The following is a 22,912-nucleotide window of genomic DNA, read 5'->3' on the forward strand; positions in this document are numbered from 1 at the left end:
CCGTCCTTGCCTGTGGGTTGGCTTCCTGTCTCGAAGGGCAGAGTCCCCCATGCCGTGCCCTGCTCCCTCCCCTCAGGCCTCTGCAGGTCCCATGTGGGGCCGGCCCCCCACCTGCACTGCTCCCCGAGCACAGGCGGACACGGGTGGACTCCAGGTAAGCCGAGACTCACCTTACTGTGGCATCTACAGCTCTAGGAGCGCCTGGTACCCAGGAGGCTAATGTTTGTCAAACGCACACACACCTCCCATGAGATCTGCTCTGCGTTCCGCATACGCACGTCTTACCTGGAAGCAGAAATGCTGGAAGGCCTGCGGCACACCTGGCCAGCCGCCCTCACCCCTCCTGCCCACCCAGGGTGCCCACCCTGCTGTGGACTCTCGCAACATCCCGGATGTGCCCTTCTGAGCTCACAGCGTCCTTAGAAAACACAGGGACACTCCAGGAGAACAGAGGGTCCCAGCCAGAATGTCTCATTGTCACGGCGAACCTTTCAGACGAGACCTGGGTGGAACCATCAAACCTCGGAGCTCACTGGGCCTGTGAGCGCACCCAGCCCTGCCCCCCCACCACAGATGAGCACAAGTGGCGCCTGCAAGGACACCTGGCCAGGTGCAGGCCCAGCGTCCAGGACTGGGGTGGGGGGGCCGCTCGGGTGGGACCCTGCACCAGCGCGCGCAGAACTGACCCTGGGCATCCACAGCAGGAGCAACAGACGAGGGGCTTCACGGTGTTTTGGGGGTTCCTGAGGAGGGGTGTCCATGGCAGATGTGTGTGGGAGTTGGGGGTCCCCAACAGCTGAGAGACAAGAGCCCAATCCTGACCTGGGAGATGACGGAGAACAGCATTTCCACGGCCGCCGGCCAGTGGGAGCAGGACGCAGCCCAGGACGGGCAGAGACTTCCCAACAGCGGACACGCAGCCGCACGGCTCGGGCCCAGGGCGTGGGCTGGGAGCCACCTCCGCCGGCCAGCAGGGCCCCGCAGTTCTGCACAAGGCGTGGCCGTGGAAAGGGCACCTCTGTCCAGCCGCATCTTTTCTGGGTCAGGAAAGGGAAAGTGAATGGAGACCCAGGTGACGTGGCCACGAGCAGCGGCGCTCCTGAAATAATGAGCTCGGCACCTGTGCAGCGTGGGCTTATTTTATTTTTCAACCTCAAGGGAAAGACGAGTTAATATTTAAAAGTGAGACTCCCAACACCCTAACAGAGGAGAGAAACGGAGCAGTGGTCAGTAGGCACCGATTCACCCTACAAGGTCGGGTCCCCCCCTTCGAGAGGGGGCCCTGGTCTGGGTGTCAGCCGTGCCGTGGGCAGGAGCTCCACCGTCGTTTACAAATGCTCACGTTAGAAGAAGGCAATGCTGGTTCTCCAGCAGCGGGATCTATTTGGAAAACTAATTACTTCCCAATAGCTGCAGATTGTCCAAAATCTGCCGAGAGGGTGAATCAGGGACGCGGGGCGTGTTAGAGCAGTATGTGGTATTTCAGAGCCCGGGGCACCCGGTTGATAACCAGCCTCCCGTCGTAACTCAGGGAGGCAAAGAGCCACGGGTCGGCGGAGGACCACTCCACGGCGTACACGCTGTCCTCGTGCTCCTCGTAGGTGGCGATGACGTTGTCCTGCAGCGGCTCCTTACTCCTGCAACGCAACAGAGACATGGCGTGAGCCGGGTGGCACCAGCTGGGCGGGCAGGAGAGGCACAGAGGGGATGAGGACATCAGTGCTCCCGCCAGGGGACACGGCCAGGGGACACAGCCGGTCCAGGCCCGAGTGTCTCCTCCGCATGACGGGAAGGGCTGCGGAGGCCCGCACTGGAGCCGGCGGGCTGGTTCCTGTGGACGTGCAGCCCTCCCGGCAGGGGGACGGGAAATCCGTGTTGCCGTCTGATACTCCCGGGGTGTCTCTGGCCCTCGGACCGTGGGAGTCCGGGGGACATCCTGTCAGAGGTGGCACAGGGGCTTCCCTGGTTCGGAGGAAAGGACGGGGGGAAACGGTCCTGTGTCCGCATCAGAGACAAACAGGCAGAGTCCACTGCAGAGAAGGCTCCAAACGCAGCAAGTCCGTCTCACAGAGGAACTTCAGACGCTCGGCGGGCAGGGAGAACTCGGACAACAAACAATGTGAAGAATCAAACAGAGCAACAGACCCTCCCGTACGGAAGGGCTCAACGTGTTCCACCCCACTGGACTGTACCCCAGAGCCTCCCTCCTCTGGGGTCTGGGCCTTGAACTGCTGTGGCAGCCTCTGAGCGGCGCTCAGCCGCTGCAGGGGAGCAGCTGTCACACGCGAGGAGGAGCCCCCCGCCCCAGGAAAGCATGGGGTGTCTCCTCTAACACCCCACTGTTGACTCTGGCAGCCACGCCCACGCACGGCTGGGGTCCCAGTGGCAGCCCCTGCTGTCCCTGTCTCCAGGAGGGGCCCCCAGAACCCCGTGTGGCGCCGGGGACGTGAGCCCGGCATGAACAGGGGCCTTCACCGTCCCGTCTCCCAAGCTCCCAAGCAACAATTAGGATCAGAAAACAGAGGGCACAGGGAGGAGTCTGGGGAAAACACGGAACCAAGGCGGTGTGACTGGAACCCACGTCATGGCTGACCGCATTTTATACTGTCTCAGGGCGAAGGACCTGGGTTGGGGTCCCAGCACTGCCGCCGGCCAGCCGAGGGCCCCTGAGCAAATGGGCAACGACTCTGAACCCACGCGCTCAAACCACAGCAGTGAGGACACTAACAATGACGTCTCTCAGACCAGGAAATGCTAGCTCTCCTTATTATTGATGCTCAAATTTGACGTCCAGTGACAGCCTTTTAAATCTTATACACGGCATTTAATAAGAATATGAAAAGAAATACACGTAGAGAGATAGATACAGAATAAAACCACTCCGGAAGGTGTTACCTAACCCAGCTTCGGGCCTCCCGTCATGGGTGCCAATCCCAACGCCCCCACGTTGTGAGGAACGAGAATGTCACCTTAACCACACACTGGCCGCTTTTTGCATAAACCACCCGCACCAAGACACCATTTGTGAGAGCTGCTGTGTCCTTACTTCTCTTCGGGTTGGTGGTCCTCCTGGTCACTGACGTCGTCATCATCCACCAAGTGGCCAAAGGGCTCCGAGGAGATGGACACCATGTTGGAGAGGATGACCCTGCTGTCACTGCTGCCAGTGAGGACCAGCTGGTCGTGCGAGTGGTTGTAGCGGACGTTCCACACCCTGCAAGGGGCAGGCACAGGGGCTGAGCCACGCGTGTCCCATGGACGACGCCAGCAAACTGAGCCCGCAGTGGGCACGCAGGCCACCAACCCCCAGTCCTGTGGTCTGACGTTAGGTGGTTTTTAGCAGAGGATTGGGTTTACCGTCTGTTTCTCTAAAACATCCTCTTAAGTCCCAGCAGACAGACAAAAAAAGACTAAATGTTAGCTGAAACCTGCCGCAGGAAAAGGCTCATTGCTCAGTATTTCAGAGAACTTTCTAAAATTCTAAAAACAAAAACTGCCCCATAGAACATACGGATTACTGACAGCCTGTAACATCACACAGAGCCCCGTGACATCTTCCCAACCAGCAGGGGCTGCAGGCCCCGAGACGAGAGCAACGGAGGTCTCCGAAGGCCCGGGGGTGCGTGCTCGGGTTCCGCGCCCTGCCGCGGCGAGCTCCGCCTCTGGGCAGCAGAGAGCGCAGGCGCTTCCCACGCGGAGGCTCCTGCCTGGCCAAGGGCACCATTGGGTGCATCTCCTTGGCCTGCAGAAAATTACAGCAATTCATTGCACTTATCAAAACTGCACGCTGGTATCCTGGGGTCTTTAATTCTCTGATTGCAGAAACAATAGAGCTTCTGATAAGTAATTCAAACCACTCAGTGACGTGGGCCACGGGACGCAAAATCCCTGTGACGGGCCCCTCCTCGCCTGGGAGAGGACTTCCGGTGACAGCGCGGCTCTCGCCCTTTCAGCCTTTCCTTCTGCATGTGCGTGTGCGTGTACACCCACGCATGCGTGGCACGCATCCCACACGTACTTGATGTGAATAGAAATGGATTTGTAGTGTACACGCTAGGCCACAACTTGATCTTTTTACTTACTTAGCAAAGAGTGCCCAGCATACGGTAACACTCAGATAATATTTTAGAAATAATGAGGGATCTGGGGCCTCCGTCCTCATCCACACATGCATAAATGTTCCTCACGCTTCCTGGCAGCTGCATGATCTCCCTACATGGATGTCACCTGATTCACTTAACCAATCCCCTACTGATGGACATTTGGGTGGTTTCCAGTTTTCTAGCATTGCAAACAATGCTGCATGAACATCTGTGCACATTTATTTTTGCATACTTCAACCGGCACTGTTTCAAGAGAAAACAGAATTTAATGTTTTTCTTCTTTTCCTACGTTCATAAATCACAAACATTCAGATTTGGAACTAGCGTTTCTTTCAGAAAAATAAAACTGGGTTGATTGAATGATTCACAGCAGCACAAACTAAGCTGGTCTGTGTCTTTCCGATGATAAAGTAATTAGCAAAACAAACCGCATAACCCCGCTCCCCGACGCAGCAAGCGAGCCGCCCACCAGTGGGAGTGCTCCTCCAGGGTCTTCACGGGCTCGGTGACGTTTCGGGTGTCCCAGAACTTCACCTTGCAGTCGTCCCCGCAGCTCGCCAAGTAGTACTGCTTATTGGGATTAAAGTCGAGGTCCCGCACCAGCTGGCCGTGGGCGTTCTCGATGCAGTAGATCTGGCTGCGGGAGGAAAAAGAACAGCACAGGAAAATACCAATCGGGCTATGAAAAGCTACCGGGCTCCCAGGCGTGCACCTGCTCCCCAGGATCCTGCCTGAGCCCCTGGCCCGGGGAGCGCAGGTCCCCTCGACATTCTCCTCCTGACTGAGGAGGCTGGCACCAGGCACCCCCACCCCAGCCGCGCGGTGGTAACGCGCTCGCGTCTCTCTGGGAGCGCGCCTCTGGCCCCCCGGCAGGCTGTGGAAGTGATGCTGGTTTGTCGCGGTCAAACACATGACTTGGTATCTTGAGAATGAGGGTGCCAGAGAGGCTGCAATGCCACAGAGAGGCTGGAACAGATTTTTGGACAGGACACCTAACAAGCTGTTGGAAGGACACAGTGAATAAAGAAAGGAAAAGGGAGACAGATAGGGGACAAAGGCAGAATAAATCGTGCTGTTGGCACTGGGAGACAGAGAGGGAGAAAGGTTAAAAAAAGTTGGAAATCTATGCAAAAATGACGCGGATGGTGTTTGTGATTGGGAGGCTCGTTCTTTACCTGGTCACACCACCTCAGATGTCCACAGTGGTGGTCCAGGGAGAGCCACTTGTTCCAAAGACAGGAGAGGGGTTGCTTGAAATAGTGCATGTGCGCGTACGTGTGCGTACACACACACGCCGTCATGCATACCAGCTCACATGTACACACATATTGCACACATGCACCAGTGCACACATGCACGCACGAGAGGGCAGGCACACGCTCGCACACACACCTAACTTAAGCCTGGATGCCCTCTCTTCCCGGCTGCTCTCCGCAGGTCTGAAATCATAACATCTGCCTGTCATGGCGGCACCTTCCAACGCCATGAACCCCAAACAGAGGGCAGATCACGCAGGGAGGCGGGACGGGGCGAGGAACACGACGCCTGTGCCCTGACAGCAGCGGCCCATGGCTGACAGCGCTGGCCCGGGCGGCCCCGCCACCCCCCCAGGCGCAGCTGTCCTCTCTCCCGCATCACCTTCCTGCCTCCCTCGCCATGGCTTCAGGGCGGACGGTGAACAACCAGGAACTTTGTGCCCGTAATTCTCCAGTAATTCTCTTTCATGCCTCCAAAACCATCATTGTTCTCTGTTCTCCAAGGTAGATAAACTCAATTTCTTTCACCTTTCTTCTCCCACATTGGATTTTCCAACCCTAAACCATCCTTAATCTTCCAGTTTTTATATTATATCCCGTATCTTTTAAATATCCTGATTTTTTTTTTTCTTAAAATAAGATACCCTAAACCTTAAGATTTTTCGAGGGAAACAGGCAAAGGTACAAAATTAAAATTTGGCAAGTTTCCAGGGAACTGGGTGGACAGTCACACACACACTAAGTATTAGCAAGGTTCCTGCATGCTCTCGTGGCGGGACCTTTGACGCGAGAGCGTGATACGATCCGGAAGAAGCACCGACGGCATCCTGCTAAAGAAAAACCAAAGCGCCTGCAAAGGAGAAGGCGCTAGGACGCTCCTCTGCGGGAGCCGCACTTCCCGCGGGAGTCAGCTCGTCACACAAAGACACCACGTGGGTGAACGAGGCACCGCGGGACGCGGATGTCGCCAGCCGGGCCAAGCACATCTATTCTTTGGTCTGTGGTGCCAGCTGTTGGGTTTCTTGTCTTTAGACACCGAAATTCCTCACATCCTTCAAAGCACAATGAAACAAAGGGAGAGGTGGCCACAGGACACGGAGAAGTGACTTCAGGGATGTGTGTCAGGGTCTAAGTCTGCGGCGTCCAGCTTCTGCGTAGGAAACGGAATAAACCCTTTGCCCTCACAGCCCGAGCTGAGGAAATGGTGATCATCTATTAGCCTGGATTTTGAGAGGGGCCTCGAAACTGAATTTAAAGTTGTGCCCCCACCCTGGAAGCCACACAAGTTATTACATGACATCCGTCTTCTCAGCTGGGTGATAAATTATGGTGTGCTGAGGGGATAACTGTATCTTAAAAAAGCTTGTGTGGGCTTCCGTTGTCATGGCAACAGACGTGCCACCATCCCTCCTTTGCCTATCAAAATCACAACTGGAACAGAAAAATTGCTCTTATTTGTTCCATTAGAATTGCTGGTGGCTGCGTATAATTACTTAAATGACAAAGTATGATTACCCGACGGGTAAGTCTCCAGAAGGCACAGAAATGGTCAGACAACTCCACAGAGAGACTTAACCAGGGGACAGCAACTGCCAACCCGCCATGGCTGGTCCTGAGACGGAGCAGCTGACGGCCACCATCCTGCTCACAACGTGTTCCAAAAGCCCCGACCCTGGTTTCTATCATAAACCGCCGCTAGTGCAGAGGACTAATATGGAACAACAAAGGATCAACCGAGACGGACGGTTCTGGCGGCGGGCGGCCGGCTCGGCCGGGGGTGAAGGACCGAGACGCGGTTACGGTGTCCCGCAGACAGGAGATGAAGACGGAGGGACCACGGGCCCCGCGCTTTGGCTGACGGCGCTCTCCGCCGCCGTCACGGCCGGCAGAGGAGGCGCAGGCGTCGCGCGGCTCACTGACCTCATGCTCCGAGTGTCCCACCCTCGGAGGGTGGTGTCGTTCGCCGTGGCCACCTGGGTGCAGTTGTGATGCGGGCTCCACCGTCCCGAGGTGAGCTTCAGCTGTCCCCTCCCTTCCAGCGACGCCGAACTGGCCAGCTGGGAATGTCGCGAGGTTTTCCAAAGAAAGGAGAAAAGAAGAGTAATTAACTCTTTTCAGAAAACTCAAAAGGATGTCCCATATGCGAGGATATTACTGAAAATAATTATTGAGAATAATTAGGAAGCTCTGTCTTTGTTTTCTTCCCTTAAAAGGCAAGAATGTTTGAACCTTATTTGGAAAAAATTATAAAACTGAGCACAGCAAGAAATAGAAAGTGTATTAATAGACGTCTGTTAAAGAGGACCCGCTTGCAAGTGTGCGATTAGAGACAATCAGCTGGGACTCGGAGGAGACAATACGGAACAGCTCAGACGTCTGCCTGTCCCCAGAGACGGACGAAGCAGGTCCACGAGACCAGCTCTAGAATAACAAAGGGACACACATTCACAGATCAAGTATTGTTTTCCGTACACATCCTCTTCCTCTCCTTCATCTTGAGGATCTATAAATCCTTCACACGGAGGTTAATTAAACCTGGCAAGGCAGGCAGCTGATAAGGAAGACTCGCCAAGACCCGCCGGGACCACCTTCCGGGGCAGACACCTCCTTCTGCAGAGAGGGGGTGGCCGCCTGAGCCCGGGAGAAGCGCGCTCCCAGCCCACCTGGGATTCCATTCGCAAAGCCTGCCTCAGTTTCTGGCTCACACGGTGACTGCTAACGGCGGAGAGGACCCAGGCCCGCCCCGGCGGCACTCTCGGGCACGCCTGACCCAATCCTGCCCATATGCACGAGCCCACTGCCACTCAGCTCACTCGACGTCCAAACCAATGTGTTCTTTCATGTCCCCTGAGAGGGGACCTGGAGTGCCAAGTGGCCGGCGCCCAGCGAGGCAGGCCGGGGAGGGGTCGGAGTGAGCCGCGGGGACAGTGCGGCCCCGAGAGGCGTGCTGAGGTCATTCACTGTCTTACAAGATTCGTCAAGGGCTCGTGTGGGCAGGCGGGGCCCATCCAGGCTTGAGCCGAACCGGGCCTAGACTCCCTGACGGTGCACAGCCGTGCCGAGGGTCTGATGGGGACCATGGCTGGGAAGCTGTCACTCACAAAGTGGGAGAACGTGGGGTCCTCGGTGAGAACAAAGAAGGTGTGAGGATGCTACGGTTTATAGCCCACGGGCCCCAGGAACACCTGTCCCCTCCACAGCAGAAGGCTCCAAACTTGGGAGGCGGCCACCTAGAGGCTGGAGTGACAACACCCAGCGTCCCTCCATCCTACAGGAACAGACCATGGAGCGACCAGAGGACCCAAACAGTCCTGGGTAGAAGCTGATAGGCACGGTCACCACCAAGGGATGCTCGGAAGCTAAGCTCAGTCGGGAGGAAGAGCTGTCAGGCCAGGAAGGGCCGCACGTCCATTTCCCACTTCTAAATCCTGCTGTGGTACTTAGGGAACGTTTTTAGAAACTGAAAGCCACCAGCTTAGCATAGACTTATGGTGACAAGAGGCCAAGAGAGGTGGGAACACCAGAGACCCACAGGGGAAGTGAAGGCAACCATGACCCCATATCTGGGCAGAGGCAGGGCGGGGGCGTCCCCGCCAGGGCAGAGGCAGGGTGGGCGTCTGCACCCTGTGCATTTCTGGGAGTCGGGTGAGACCACAGCGGTCAGTCAGGGCGCTCTGGGGAAAGGCCTGGGCAGGAAGCACCTGCAGGCTGGGCACAAGAAGGACCCCGAGGCTCCCCCCGGACCTCCCAGCTGACAGCTGCTGGCCTGCTCCCTCCCACGTGTGTGGGAGCTCCTGAGCGCCCCCCAGCCCCCGTGCCCGGACCCTGGCCACCCCACCCCACCTCGGTCTTCCCCACAGCCCAGGGCCTCGTGGGCAGTCAAAGGATGTCTCCTTGGGGAAAGCCGGGGCCTGTTTTACGACGTCTCAGTTAAAATGTGTGTTCCGCTGTCACATATACCGACTGTGACTTATCGGTCCTCTCACCACAGAAAGCTGAAAGGCTGTTCCTGCTGCACGCTGGAAGTGTGAATTGTGCTCCTGCTGTGCGAGACACCGTGGCAGGCACGCCCGGAGAGTCCAAGCACACACGCATGGAGGACGCAGGCGGGGAAGGGAGAACCTGGCGCTGGGGTTCAGACGGACGCCACCCGCAGCACAAGCCACAGGCGGAGGGGCCTGGGACGCGGGCGGCACTGAAGCGAAGCCGGGTGGGCGAGTGCGGCAGAGGCAGAGGCAGACCCCGCAGCAGGCGCACACGGCTGAGAAGGCGGGTGCAGCCAGCCGCCCCCGAACCCCAGGCCGAGATGTCTGTGGGGAGCAGCCGGCAGGCCAGGTGGCAGCGGCCGCTGTCAGGGGCAGAACTGCAGGGACAGAACTTCAGGGACGGGTGGGAGCCAAGTACTGCCGGGCGAGGAGAGCCAGGGCCTGGGCCAGGTGTCAGGAAGGAGAGCGACCAAAACAGAGGACATGTAGGGAGGTGGCCGGGGCCTGCACACCCTCCCCAGGACAAAGGCAGCACAGCAGCCGCCCTGACACGGGACCTGAAGCGGCTGGAGCACGAGGGAGGCTGCACCTGGGAAGCCTGGTGTCTCGGGACCGCACGGCCAGGACCCGCAGCTGGACCCCTCCCGCCCAGGCTGCTCCCCGGCTACCTGCTCAGGTGCCCCTCCCTCCCCCGCCAGGCTTCCTCGTGCCCACAGGGCAGGAGGCAAAGGTGCCCAGAGCACCAGGCCAGACAGCCCCAGAAGAGCCGCAGACCTCACCCCCGCCCGGAGACTGGTCCAGCTGTGTCGGCTGCCACCAGGAACAATTGAGAGAGAAAACAGGAGAGGGGACTGCTCTGCCGACAGGATGGTGGTCTCCTGCCCTTCCCATCACACTCTAGAGGATTTTACAGCATCTCTTCCTTTTCGTCACCTTCGCGGCATAGGAAAATTCAGTTTGGTTGCAAGGGAGCAATTATCTTCCGTTGGCACGTGGGAGGCGGGCTCCTTGGAAACACTCAGCGCGGATAAACAGCAGGGGCCACTCTGGAAGGAAGGCTTGGCTCCTAGGGAAACCCGGCTGGCCATGGGAGCACGCGGGGCAGCGCTGGGAGTCCGCGGAGAGCCCTATCGCGGAGTCATGGGGCAGGGGGAAGACGCCAGCAGAAAATTCATGCCGCGGCCCCCAACTCTAAGCCACTGACTGTGCTTACTAAAAGCCAATTTGGGAGTGGGTCAAAATAAGTCTTCCCAACAGCCATGACGGATACCGTCACCTAAACACGGGAATCAGTACCAACACCACGCAGAGACACCAGAATAACCCTAAAACACACATTATTAGAGGCATGGGGTGAGCTGATGTTTGGCTTTAACTTTCAATGTTTTAACCTCCACATAGACAGGTGAATGAAAAAATGTTTTTGTAGCATTCCTTTTAGGAAAATAAAATAGTCAAAATGTTCACAGGTGCCATTGAGTTTTTGAAGACCTAGTTACCAGGTAACGATTATTCATCGGTGACAACCAATACGCTAAAAACCATGGAATCAACAAGCAGAAATAACAAAAGGGTTGGATATATTTTCTGACTAATCCACACCGTGTTCTAATGAATTTTCTATTAAGCATACTGGCTTATAATCAAACTCTTCAGAAAGACAAAACATAAGGTCACATCTCTAGAAGGTAAGGCGAGTTCAGCAGAGTGAGCTGGACGAGCTAATCCGTGATGAAGCTTGTCTGGGAAGATGCCGCGAGCCACTCCAGAAGCAGAAGGTCCGAAACCTTCGCCAAGCACTGACGGCCACTTCATCTCTGTAAGGCCTCCCTGCAGCCGAGCCGGCGACTCCGCGACCACCTGCTCCCAAACCCACAGAGCGCAGGACGTGTTCTAAACTGCCGTCATAGACCAGTCTAGATTTTTGAAACAGTAAGTTCGTTAATTAACTAATCCATCAGCCGACCACCAATTAACCATGTGACTGATCAACAGTATTTACGAGTGACGCCCCCGTGGCCACGCGGCCAGTGAGAGGCGGGAACAGGCCCCGCGTCCTGATTCTGATCCTCCCCCACCGACCAAGCGAACTCACGTGCGCACTCCCGAGGCACCAAAAGCTTTGTGCCCACAGGTGCAGAGAAGTCTGAAGGCAAATTTTAATACAAGCCTGAGAGAGGGGTCGCCGCCAATTCGTGAGGTCCACTCAGGGCAGACAGCACGGTGTAAGACGTAAGGTTAATCAGTCACACTCTTTGGTTTCCTGGTGGCACGAGACAGAACTCAGCAAGAGCTCCACAGGGCGTGGTGTGGCGTGCGTGGTGATCTGTTTTTCAGCGTTAAAGAGGAATATGCAGTGCCTGTCCAGGGCCCGGAGAAAGGAATGATTAAAGGCATCCCACGAACCTTTCAGACGAGACGTCACTATGCCGGGACGGGAGCGAGAGAGCACACCTTCCAGTGAACTGAGCAATGTGACCTGCGGCCTCTGCAGCAGCTCGGGGGCGTCTGAGCGGAGTCTCGCCGTGAGAGTCCCAGAGACGAAGAGCTGTGCTCCTGCCAGCAGGAGCCGCAGAGCCGGCAGCCAGACCTGGCGGGGAGGAGAACCACCGGGGAGCACAGGACGGCGCTCACAGCGCGGAGGGAATCGCAGACCGGCAGAGAAAGTGGGCAGCGCCTCCCACCTTCCTGCAGGATAAAGAAACGGCCGGGCTGTGGTGTTTGGGGCACGGGAGACACATCCCGCGCTGTGCAACCTGACCTGCAAGGCAGGCTTACAAAAAGCTGGAACCACCCACCCTGAGTCCCTTCCCATCCTCAGGGACTGACACTCTCTGAGCCAAGCATGAGGGACTCGTTCCCCTTGCCAGAGACCATGCCTGACAGGACATAGGCACTTCCAGGAGAGGCTTTCCTTACAAACAGAGATGCACAGAGAAATCTGCTTTCTCTTCGCTGGTGTTGCGGAGTCTAGTTGTGATGGCTGGAACCACTGCAGTTATCTTGCAGTCACACGGCAGTGCCAGGTGGATGTGGCAGAGCAGGAAGACACACAGCAGCTAAGCCCTTGAGGACATTACTGAGACACCGAGTTAACCAACTCTGGAATTGCTTTATTTCTACGTGTCTGGTTACATCAGATAATAAAACTTCCTCACTGTTTAAGCCCTTTCTTATGTCTTGCAGCCAACTGCATCCTACCTGCTGCACCTGCAGTGTCCATTTGAGAATGACTCCTACAGGAACTCCTCTTCCGTCTCCAGCGGGGAATTTTACCCCAGCTTTGAACGTGAACTTCCTGAGTGTGAACCCAGCTCTGCGTCCGAGTGACTCGCCTCAGGCAGGCTAGTATCTCTGAGGCTGGGCTCCCTCTCCTGTGACTCATGTGCATGATGGAGACAGTAAAGTTTCCACCCTGTAGGGTTAGTGGATTAAATGAGGTAATACACACCAGGTGTCCAGACAGCACCTAGCACGTGGCAAGTGCCTTAAACATTTTTTTCTTCATTTTTACTGTGACTCAAAAGCAACACTTAGGAACATTGAGAAGCGCTCTGAGCTGTCTTAGGGATAAGGACGCAGGCGAAGGCTGACGCTGTCTTCTGGGGCCCAGAGCATCATCTGAGAGCATCATCTCCAGGGTCTGACGGAGGCGATGGAAACGGGATTCACTAGAGAGCCCGCGAGGCCGTCGCCACCTTCAGGACCCGAAGGAAAGCAGAGGAGGAGGATCTGGGAGAGCTGGCCTGGCGTGGCGGGGCAGCGGGAGCCCTGCGCACTCCAGGCGGCAGGCGTGGGTAGCGCCAGGGCCCGGAGAAAGAATGGAGGTGGGGTCCTGCCAGGGGCACGCGGGCAGCCGGGCACTGCACACCTGGCTGCCGGGCACACACAGACCGGGCACCAGCCCCCGGGGAGGCACAATCTGAGCTGCACGGAACTCACCACTGAGGGCTGGACAGCGACGGCCGGACAGCCAGAGCCTTCCCCATTTAGAAAGTGCACGCGGGGCTTAGGCGCCACCACTGGGGGAGAGAATTTGATGTCACTTTAAACTTATCATTAGTTAATTTCTAAAAGGACTCTATTTGTAGGACGAATAGAACTAAAAGATTTTTTTGCCCCACTTCACTACCCTGAATCTAAACTCTGTTTCGGGAGAAAAACGTGTGTCCTAAAACCACAAATGCAGGGGTGACCTCGTTCCACACAATCAAGACTGGAAAGGCCACGAGTGCAGATTATATTATTTTACCAAGATGGACTAGAGCATAAAAAATACGTCTGTAACACCAATGAGACATTAGTGATCTGTTGGGGAGATGGATCTAATTACAGTCAATTCTTCCGAGAGGGAAAAAGATCTGTTATAAAGAATAATGAGGGCATGAGAAACAGGGAGCACAGCAATAACGAAAGCACATCGTGTCCTCTGTGCTTGAATTACGACGATCACTGGCTGACTTTGGGGAAGTAATTTAATTACGAAGTAAACATAGGTTGCTTTATGGTACCTCAGTTTCTTTCCTCTGTACTTCCTCTGTCTATACTAGGATCTTCTTGGTGACCCTCCTGTTGGGTGACCCTCACCCATAATCTAGTTTTGGAGATCATGAATTACAGCTGCTCCATCATGCATCCTTGCACCCATGCACCCACCCATATATCCATGTATCCAAGCACCCAGCCATGTGTCCATGTACCCACCCACGCACCCACATACCCAGCCATGCACCCTTGCACCCATGTATCCAGGCACCCACGTACCCACACATCCACCCCTATATCCATGTATCCACACACCCAGCCATGTATCCATGCACTCATCCATGTACCCATGCACCCACACACCCTGCCATGCACCCTTGCAGCGATATATCCAGGCACCCACATACCCCACACACCCACCCCTATATCCATGTATCTACGCACCCATCCATGTATCCATGGACTCATCCCTGCACTCATGCACCCACACACCTGGCCATGCATCCTTGCACCCATGTTCCCATGCACCTATCTCTACATCCATGTATTCATGCACCCATCCACGCACTCATGCACCCACACACCCAGCCAGGCATCCTTGCACCCATGTTCCCATGTACCTATCTCTACATCCATGTATTCATGCACTCATCCATGTACCCATGCATCCTTGCACCCATGTTCCCATGCACCTATCTCTACATCCATGTATTCATGCACCCATCCATGCACTCATGCACCCACACACCCAGCCATGCACCCTTGCAGCGATATATCCAGGCCACATACCCACACACCCACCCCTATATCCAGGTATCCACGCACCCATCCATGTATCCATGGACTCATCCCTGCACTCATGCACCCAACCACCGGGCCATGCATCCTTGCACCCATGTTCCCATGCACCTATCCCTACATCCATGTATTCATGCACTCATCCATGCACTCATGCACCCACACACCCAGCCATGCACCCTTGCACCCATGTTCCCACGCACCCATCCATGCACCAATGTACCTACACATCCATCCATCCATATATTCATGCACCCATCCATGTATACATGCACTCATGCACCATACATGCACTCATGTAGCATACATGCACCCATGTATCATGTACCCATGTACTCATCCACACACTCAGCCTTGCAGCCAGCCATGCACCCACCCATGCATCCATGCACTCATGCACTTATACATGCACACATGTACCCATGCATCCATCCATGCACCCATCCATGCAGCCATGCACCCATCCATGCATTCACCTACCCATCCATTTATCCAACAGGCACATACCAAGTGTTTGCCACCTGCCAGGGACTATGGAACTATGCTATCCCCACATAATCCCACTGTTAAATTGTCTTAGGAGCCCAGCTTCACAGGTGTGGATACTGAGGCTTGGGCAGGCTAAGGAACTTGCCCTGGGTCACACTGTTTATTAGGGGCAGAAATAGGACTCGATTTTGAAGTCTGCACTGCTGCCTTGACGACAGGAGTACTCCCTGCCCGCAAATGTTTGGGGATGTCTTCTTACGAATCTCACAGGAAAACCAGTTTTCATACAGTTCTAACAGGTTTTCCACTCACCAGCTCCACAAAGCTTGGTTAACTATCTTGTTTACCAGGTTTTGTTCCAGTTAACTTTTTCAAAAGTCAAATTCACCCTCACAAGACAAAATGTTACTGACCATTCCAGATACTCAAATAATGAGCAAATTATTAATACCTGAGCACTTTATGGAGCCGGAGGAGGGTGGGCAGGGTGCTCGGCGTGGGGCCCTCCGGGAGCACCTGTGGGTGGGGGCGGGTCGGACCTGAACTGCAGCCCCAGCCCCAGACTCAAACTGCCGCACCTTCGGAAACTGCCTTCGCCTCTGCGGGCCTTCCTCTCTCGTCTGCCAAGGAGGGGCTCGATTATATTATCACGACGTCTGCATCTTTGTTTAAAAGCACTACCTTGAAATTAGTGAGAAATGACAATTTGCTGGAAAAAAATATTTCTCACCCTCTCCGAACGAGCTCACTGAGTATTTGTTGAATTCATTTGGCATAAACATACCGCTATGCTTGGAGCAGGGCTGGCTTCCCATAGCCCTGACTCCAGCACGGGCCACTGCAGGTGCCATGGGGACCCCCGGGCGCCCTGCTGTTCCCTCCTGCCTCCCGTACAGCTGCCACACTTGCCAAGCGATGGCACATCCCCAGGATCAAGTCATGCTCATTTGGGAAGTTAGGACTTTTCCCTCTAATTAGACAGCAGAAGAGTTTTCACGTTATCAAAGTCTTCAGACCTTAGTGAGGTGGGAGGGGGGATAACTAGCGAGGGTGGGTGACCGTGACCTTCAGGATCGCTTCATGGGAGTGTGCTGCCGGGAAGAGGCGGCGTATCACCCTTTTCCTCTATTCCTCACTAAGTACAACAAAAACCCGGACGTCACACACGACACGTGGACGGTTCTGAAGGGTGGAGGCAAGAGGGCAAACCCACCAGGCCGCGGGACACAGGAGCCCCACGGAGGAGCTCCTGGGGTCCCTTCCGCCGCATTCGTCCCGGGCCTGGAGCGGAGGGGCTGGCAACCGGGAAGCGCCAACAGGTGCAGACCCGGACAGGCCCCAGGGCGAGCTGCTCTCCTTCAAAGGGGGCAGCTGAGCAAGAAAGAAAATCTCCAGACAATGATCACTCTAACTCCTGCCAATCACCCCAAAAAAACCTGTCTGCGCCCTCGTCACGACAGCCAGGGCCAAGTGGGAGTCTGGCCTCTGCTCTCGCCTGCCAGGTGTGCCACTGAAGGTCACAGGGACCTTGTACACCTAAACTGAGATGGATCAGGGACTGAAACGTAAAACGTGCAACTATCAAACTCTTAGAAAAGAACAGAGGAGAAAAGCCGTAGGACCCAAGGCTGGTCACACACTTCTCAGCCCTGATACCAAAAGGACAATCCTCAAGAGGGAAAACGGACAAACTGAACTTTATCAAAATGGAAATCCTTCCACACCATGGAGCATCATTCAAAGATGAAAAGAAACAAGCTGTCAGGCCACGAGGAGACACGGAGGAGCCTCGAATGCATGCCCCGGTGAAGGGGGCCGGTCTGCACGGGCCACGCACCATGTGATGCCAACTCCAGGACATTCTGCAAAAGGCAAAACTTTTGGTGATGGCGGAGAGATCTGCGGTTGCCAGGGGCTGGGGCAGGGAGGAGGGAAAGAATACTCGGTGGGACACGGGATTTTGGGGCCACGAGACTGGTCCGTGTGACACTAAAACACCGGCCGCATCATTCCACATTTGTCCGAACCCACAGAAGGTGCAACATCAAGAGGGAGTCCTGCCAGAAGCCGTGGCCCTTGGTGACGGTGGCGTGTCAGTGTAGGCTCATCAGCTGTCACGAACGTACCGCTCTGGGGGGAGCTGACAGTAGGGGGTTGTGCGAGTATCAGGGCCACGGCTATGTGGGAAATCTCTGTATCAGCCACTCAATTTTGTTGCAAACTTAAAACTATTCTAAAACGTAAAAATGAGAAACTTGCTCCGTGAAAGACGCTACTGAAAAGATGAAAAGACAAGTGACAGAACAGAGAAAACATTTGCAAACTGCATCCACTTCCCAGGAGAGGACTTGGGAAGCAAAGGGAACACCGCATTTAGGAACATTTCCCAGGAGCCGGACACGCCCGTCCCACGCACGTCCACTTGTCCAGAGCTCAGCCCACAGCCACACCGAGCTGTGAAGGAGGCTGGGGAGGGGTCTTACCCTGGTTCCTGTTGCCAAAGAGGACAGGGAGAACAGACACTGAGACAGCAAGCTGTCCCTGCACAACCCTGCGACGGTCCCAGCCACCACACAGGAACGTGCGCAAGGAACCCACGTGCAAGAGTGAATTACTTCCCTGCGGCCATGCTAGTCAGTGGTGAGATCCCTGCTGGAATCCGGACGTTAAGTTCTAAACTTTAAGACTAACAAAACAGATGCAACGGACTGAACCTTCCTCTACACCACAACCTCTCCCTCAAGGAGCGCAGTCTGGAGAATGCGAAGAACGACCAGTGACGCCAAGGCGCGGTGGCAAGGCACGAAAAACACCCAATGAAGTTCTAACCCCTCCCTGAGTCCCGAGATTAAACTCAGCTTCTACCCACTAGTCTCTCTGTCCCCAACACACACAGTGTCTGTTTGCAGGCACAATGGGCTTGACGTATTTGCACCGAACCATTTCCCCACCCTGGAGGCCCCTCCCAGACTTAGGGTGATTTAATCCTCCCGTGGTGCGTTTTAAACGTCTGATTAGAGAATTTCTACCAAAAACACTGTGCTCAGAAGCAAACCCCCTCCCTTCAAAGGGGTGCTGCCCTGTGCACCGCCAAGCAGGCGGCACCCTCCAGACGTCTGCCGTGAGGCGCGCCTGCGTGGTCAGAGCAGAGGCGCAGCGGCTTCTTGCTGCCTTTGTGCCCCGCCACCACCCCTCCTCGATGGAAGCTATTTATTTCCACGGCCGGTGAAAGCTGCTCGGAGGTGAAGATGAACGAGCACAAACGGAGACACAGCAGCCATCCCTCTGCCTCCACTGGGGTCCGTGCACCCATGGAACCCTCCGCCCTAGACCCCCCCGAGCCTGCTAATGATTATAAATGGCAAAGAATCTCCAGTTTAATTGCAAAAGGTAATGATGCAGTGAGCGTAAGATTAGATTCACCACAGAAGGCAATATCCTCAAACGATAAAAAAAAAATTGAGAAGCTGGGTGTGAAGACGGCTGCAATCGATGGGAAGGTTTCTGTATTAAACACCACGCGAGGGTCACAGAGCGGTATTGACAGAACTGCTGACAGCAGACAAAAACGGGGGAGAGAAAACCAAATTGATCTCTGCAGCGAGCAAGTTACAGATTAATCACCCTACCATGAAATCCTTCTGCGATGACTTGGGGTCTGAAGACGTGCTCACGGTTTGGTTACGGACGCGGCCTGCAGAGTGGGGGCCAGTGAGGACCTGCAGCACCCTAAGGCGCGGCACTCGAGGCCTCCTCCCCTCCCGGCACCGCCCCGCCAGGCGAGCACAGCAGGTGCGCAGACGGCACCCTCAGCTCTTCCCACGCGGGGCTCTCCCCAAGTCGGCCGTGGCCTGGCATTTTAACAGCGAAGTATTTGTCCTCTTCTTGCTCTAAGTGTACGGTCACGTAGGAGTTCCCCGCTGAAAAGAAGGGGAAGGGAGGGGATCGGCAGGGGATGTCCTTCCACCGCGACCCGGACTTCCCGCCAAGCCGCCCAGCGGCAAGAGATGAGCACACATCTGCCGCCACCGCCACGCCCGGGCTGTGGTCCACGGGGGCTGAACTCAGGCACTACGTTTCTCTCAAGTTTCCTGTTTTATTTTACAAGTTTGTGTGAAATTTGTATTCTACTCCAGGATGCGGAGATATATCTTATTTTTAAAGTTTTTAATAAAAATAGTGATTTTTCCCTAAATACTATCGATGCTCTAGGAAGATGGGCCAGCACTTAATTTCACATTGAAGGCTTTGGCCGTTCAGAGGTTTAAAACTTTAACAAGACATTTAATGTTTTTAAAAGTCTCACTTTGGCACCACAAATTAACAATGATAAATCATGATTCATGCCACCTCTTCAACCCAGGAGGGTAAAGAAAGGATTTACTAATATCGTAAGGCACCACGAGGGAACACGTCGTAGGGACAGATGAATATAAGACAAGGCCGCCACTGGGGAAACCTGCCCAGACGCGGCCTCACTGCCGTGACCATGTGCGGCTGCGCGGCCCAGGTATAAAGGACACTGCGAGCTCCATCGTTTCAAAGTTCTTGCTTTTTCTCTTTTCTACAGTTGTGACTTTGACACAAACAAATGTAACAATATCATGAATGCATGAAAAAAACACATTTTAAAAGAAAATTCTAAGAAATCAAATAATGAAAAAAATATATTAACACACACTCTGTGAAGGACAAAGTATTTGAAATGATACACATTTGAAAGCAAAACTGGTTCCGAAGAAAGTAAATGCTAAAAGTTACTCTTATAACACAGGCAAAAACGTTAAAAGGGTAGTCGACACGATGAAATTAATATTTCACAACTGCTCCTGCTTCAAGGTGTGATTTTAACCAAATATGCTTTGAACATCCATCCATTAAAAGGACAACACACTAGAAACAGAAGAATACACTTTCAGACGTGCCACCTCCTCCTGTGGGCAGAGTGCGGCAACAGGCGGGAGTCCTGTCACCCGCGGGGCTCTGAGTGGCATCTCGCGTGGCCCTGGCGATACCCGCACGGCTTTCCCCTGAAGGACCCTATCCCTCAATTCTTTGATTGATGATTCAGTATGTTCATCAGTTATCTCATAATTAATGTCGATATTCTCAGCACATGTGAATCGAGAGGTGTGTTCTGAATCTAGCCTACAAGTCCAGAGTAAAAACACAGCGAAACCTCCGCCGTTCCTTCCACTTACCACAGCCTGGCTGGAGCTCGCCTGTAAATCCCACAGCAGGATGTGGTTATCGGCCAATGAAATCACCTTCTTCCCGTCTCCCATCGGCTCCCACGCGACACTAAGAGAACGACAAGTGTCAAATGTTAACATGCACACTGGAGACGCCCAGACTGGTAGCTAAGAGCTTTCACACACGCTCCGTATAATTCGGCAAGCTGGCCCGTGGTCACGCTGAGTGTCTATTAACATTCTTATCTGACAATGTTTGCGGGGGACACTGTTGTCTTCTCACTGCTGTGGAGTGAACTGTGTCCCCAGATTCACATGCTGAAGCCCCAGCCCCCAGGGTGATGGTGTAGATGTTCCTCGACTCACAATGGGGCCGCGTCCCAATAAACCCATCAGAAGCTGAAAATGCATCTGATACTCCTGTTAAATTAAGTTCAATCTAAAGCTGCCTCCTTACATGTTTCAAATTCAAGGTTTCTCTTCAGGGAGAGAACGGTGACCTAACGGAACATATAAGCAGACCGTGACCTGCTCTCGTAACAGGCAGCTGAGTCTCGGCCAAGCACCGCAGCCCTGTTTCGGTGGCTGACGGGCTGCCAACTGCCAACCGTGTTCCGGTGAGGCCAACGCTAGCTGTCACCAATCCGGCTGCTTCTGTACCTCACTTCCGTTTTTGGAACGTCAGTTTCTTTTCTGTCCGTAAATTCTTGCAGACCATGAGGCAGCGCCAGAGTTGCAGAGCTGTCTGGTTGGGGGGGCTGCCCAGTTCCAGAATTGCTCTTTGCTCAGTTAAACTCTGTCACTAAAGTTTCACTTTTAACACACCTAACCTACTGACAACATCCTGGCTTGGCCACACCTCAAACGTGCTCAGAACACTTAGCCTGCGGTTGGGCAAAATCATCTAACAAAAGCCTATTTTATAATAAAGTGTTGAATATCTCATGTAATTTATTGAATATGGTTCTGAAAGTGAAAAACTTTTCGTTATGTTTGGGCCAATCTGAGCCATAGTTTCTTATCATCTGCAGCCAAAATCATCCTAATCGATGTAATGCATTAATTAAAAAAAGACCAAAAAGCATATCTCTGCAGTAAAGCCATAAAGAGACCCAAAATTTTTTCAACTTGGTCACAAATACGGATTTTGTCTTCCCTGATGAAATTCTTAAAGTGTTTATTTGCAAGGAAGAGAATTTTGTTCCACGCGCTCTAACACATGAGTAACTGCGGACGTCGGGAGGGTACTGTGCTGTTTCCTTTCCACGCAGAACACGATGCCAACCGACTGGGGCGTGTTGGGCACATTTCCTTATGCCATCGTTTCAAGACTGTCAGTGGAGCGATTATCACTTTTAATCACAGCGTTAATATAATTCAAAACCACAATTTCTTTCTCATTTAGAGTTCAAGGAACATACAGAAAGCTCATAGTACTGTGATCACAGGTACATTACTCCTGTATTAGTCAAAGAGTTTACTGAATCTTTTCTAATAATAACAACAAAAACCACATAATATCCAGTAAACAAAATAAAAACACCACAGCTGGAAGGGCTGCCAAGAAACCTGCTCCCAAATCTGCTCCCCTGTGCGGTTAAGACAATGGCCAATCCTAATTTTGAAGATACTCCTTCAGCGCGAGACGATCGGACTTCTCTTGTAGAGTGTTTTGCAGGTAAACAGAGCTCAGGCAGTTTGACAGTGAATCCCAGGGAAAATGCAACGTGGGGAGAGGAGGAAATGGGAAGCCCACGGTTCTCGTCCTGGTGCAGAGGAGAGCACTCGGCTGTGCTGGACGTTTTCCATACATCAGTGACAATAAATTGAGATGGCTTTATAAGCTCCTCACTAGGTCTCACTAAAAACTTATGCACACTCCCCAATTCCCCTCACAAAACTGGGGGGAAAAAAGGCAGAGGCCAGGAGAGTCTGCGTGGGCCCCGCAACGAACACAGAGGCGGTGACTGCTCACATGGTGCTGGTGAGACATAGTCTGAAGGTCATCACCAAGACACCTGGAACTTTTAACAGAAACTCCAGAAAGCCAGACCCAACTAACTCACAAATCACAGGATAAAGGATTAGCCCATCTGATGTCAAAGACTGACTATCTAATTACCTAATTATGAAGAAAAGTTAACAGCTGTACATCACCCACCCTTTCTCACTGCCCAGTTTTAATGACACACAGACACTGATCTTGGCTACCTTTTCTTGTGCCATGAATATTTCACGAAGGTTTCCCCAGCCAGATTAAAGGTCTCTGAAGCATACATCCAATTTCCCAAAACTCTTTAATGACCAGCACCACGTGGGGTACATGATATTTAATCGGTGCATGCTGATGGATTCTAAGTAAGTGAGGAATTCCAGGCAAGAGTGGAGATACCACACCAACAACGAGACCATTTTAATAAATTTAGTTAACCATTGGTACATTTGGGCTCAGAAAAGAGCCAACTACCCTAGAACGACAAAAGGTGTTAAAGGCTTCCGAACAGCCCAAATCCGTGCGCTCGCGCTCGAGCGTCACCGCCAGGCCTCGAAGGGCGGCGCCGGACCCCTCCTCAGAGGCCGCCTTGGCCCTCTGATTTGCCCAC

At 53.8% G+C, this 22,912-nt stretch overlaps 1 protein-coding gene across 1 annotated transcript in view; it reads right to left on the reverse strand.

The window, feature by feature from the left end:
- Window positions 1-1,143: 1,143 nt before the first annotated feature.
- TSSC1 (tumor suppressing subtransferable candidate 1) overlaps window positions 1,144-22,912 on the reverse strand; it is a 140,485-nt gene continuing 118,716 nt past the window's right edge. The window contains exons 5-9 of the mRNA XM_012656954.1: window positions 20,319-20,418; window positions 7,280-7,416; window positions 4,573-4,740; window positions 3,047-3,214; window positions 1,144-1,637 (exon numbers count right to left, since the gene is read on the reverse strand). Of these exons, the coding sequence (XP_012512408.1) occupies window positions 1,463-1,637; window positions 3,047-3,214; window positions 4,573-4,740; window positions 7,280-7,416; window positions 20,319-20,418 (748 nt within the window). The 3' untranslated portion in view covers window positions 1,144-1,462. The remainder of the gene's footprint in view (window positions 1,638-3,046; window positions 3,215-4,572; window positions 4,741-7,279; window positions 7,417-20,318; window positions 20,419-22,912) is intronic.

Source organism: Propithecus coquereli, unplaced genomic scaffold (genome assembly GCF_000956105.1).
Source record: "Propithecus coquereli isolate 6110/MARCELLA unplaced genomic scaffold, Pcoq_1.0 Scaffold529, whole genome shotgun sequence".
NCBI classification, from domain to species: domain Eukaryota; kingdom Metazoa; phylum Chordata; class Mammalia; order Primates; family Indriidae; genus Propithecus; species Propithecus coquereli.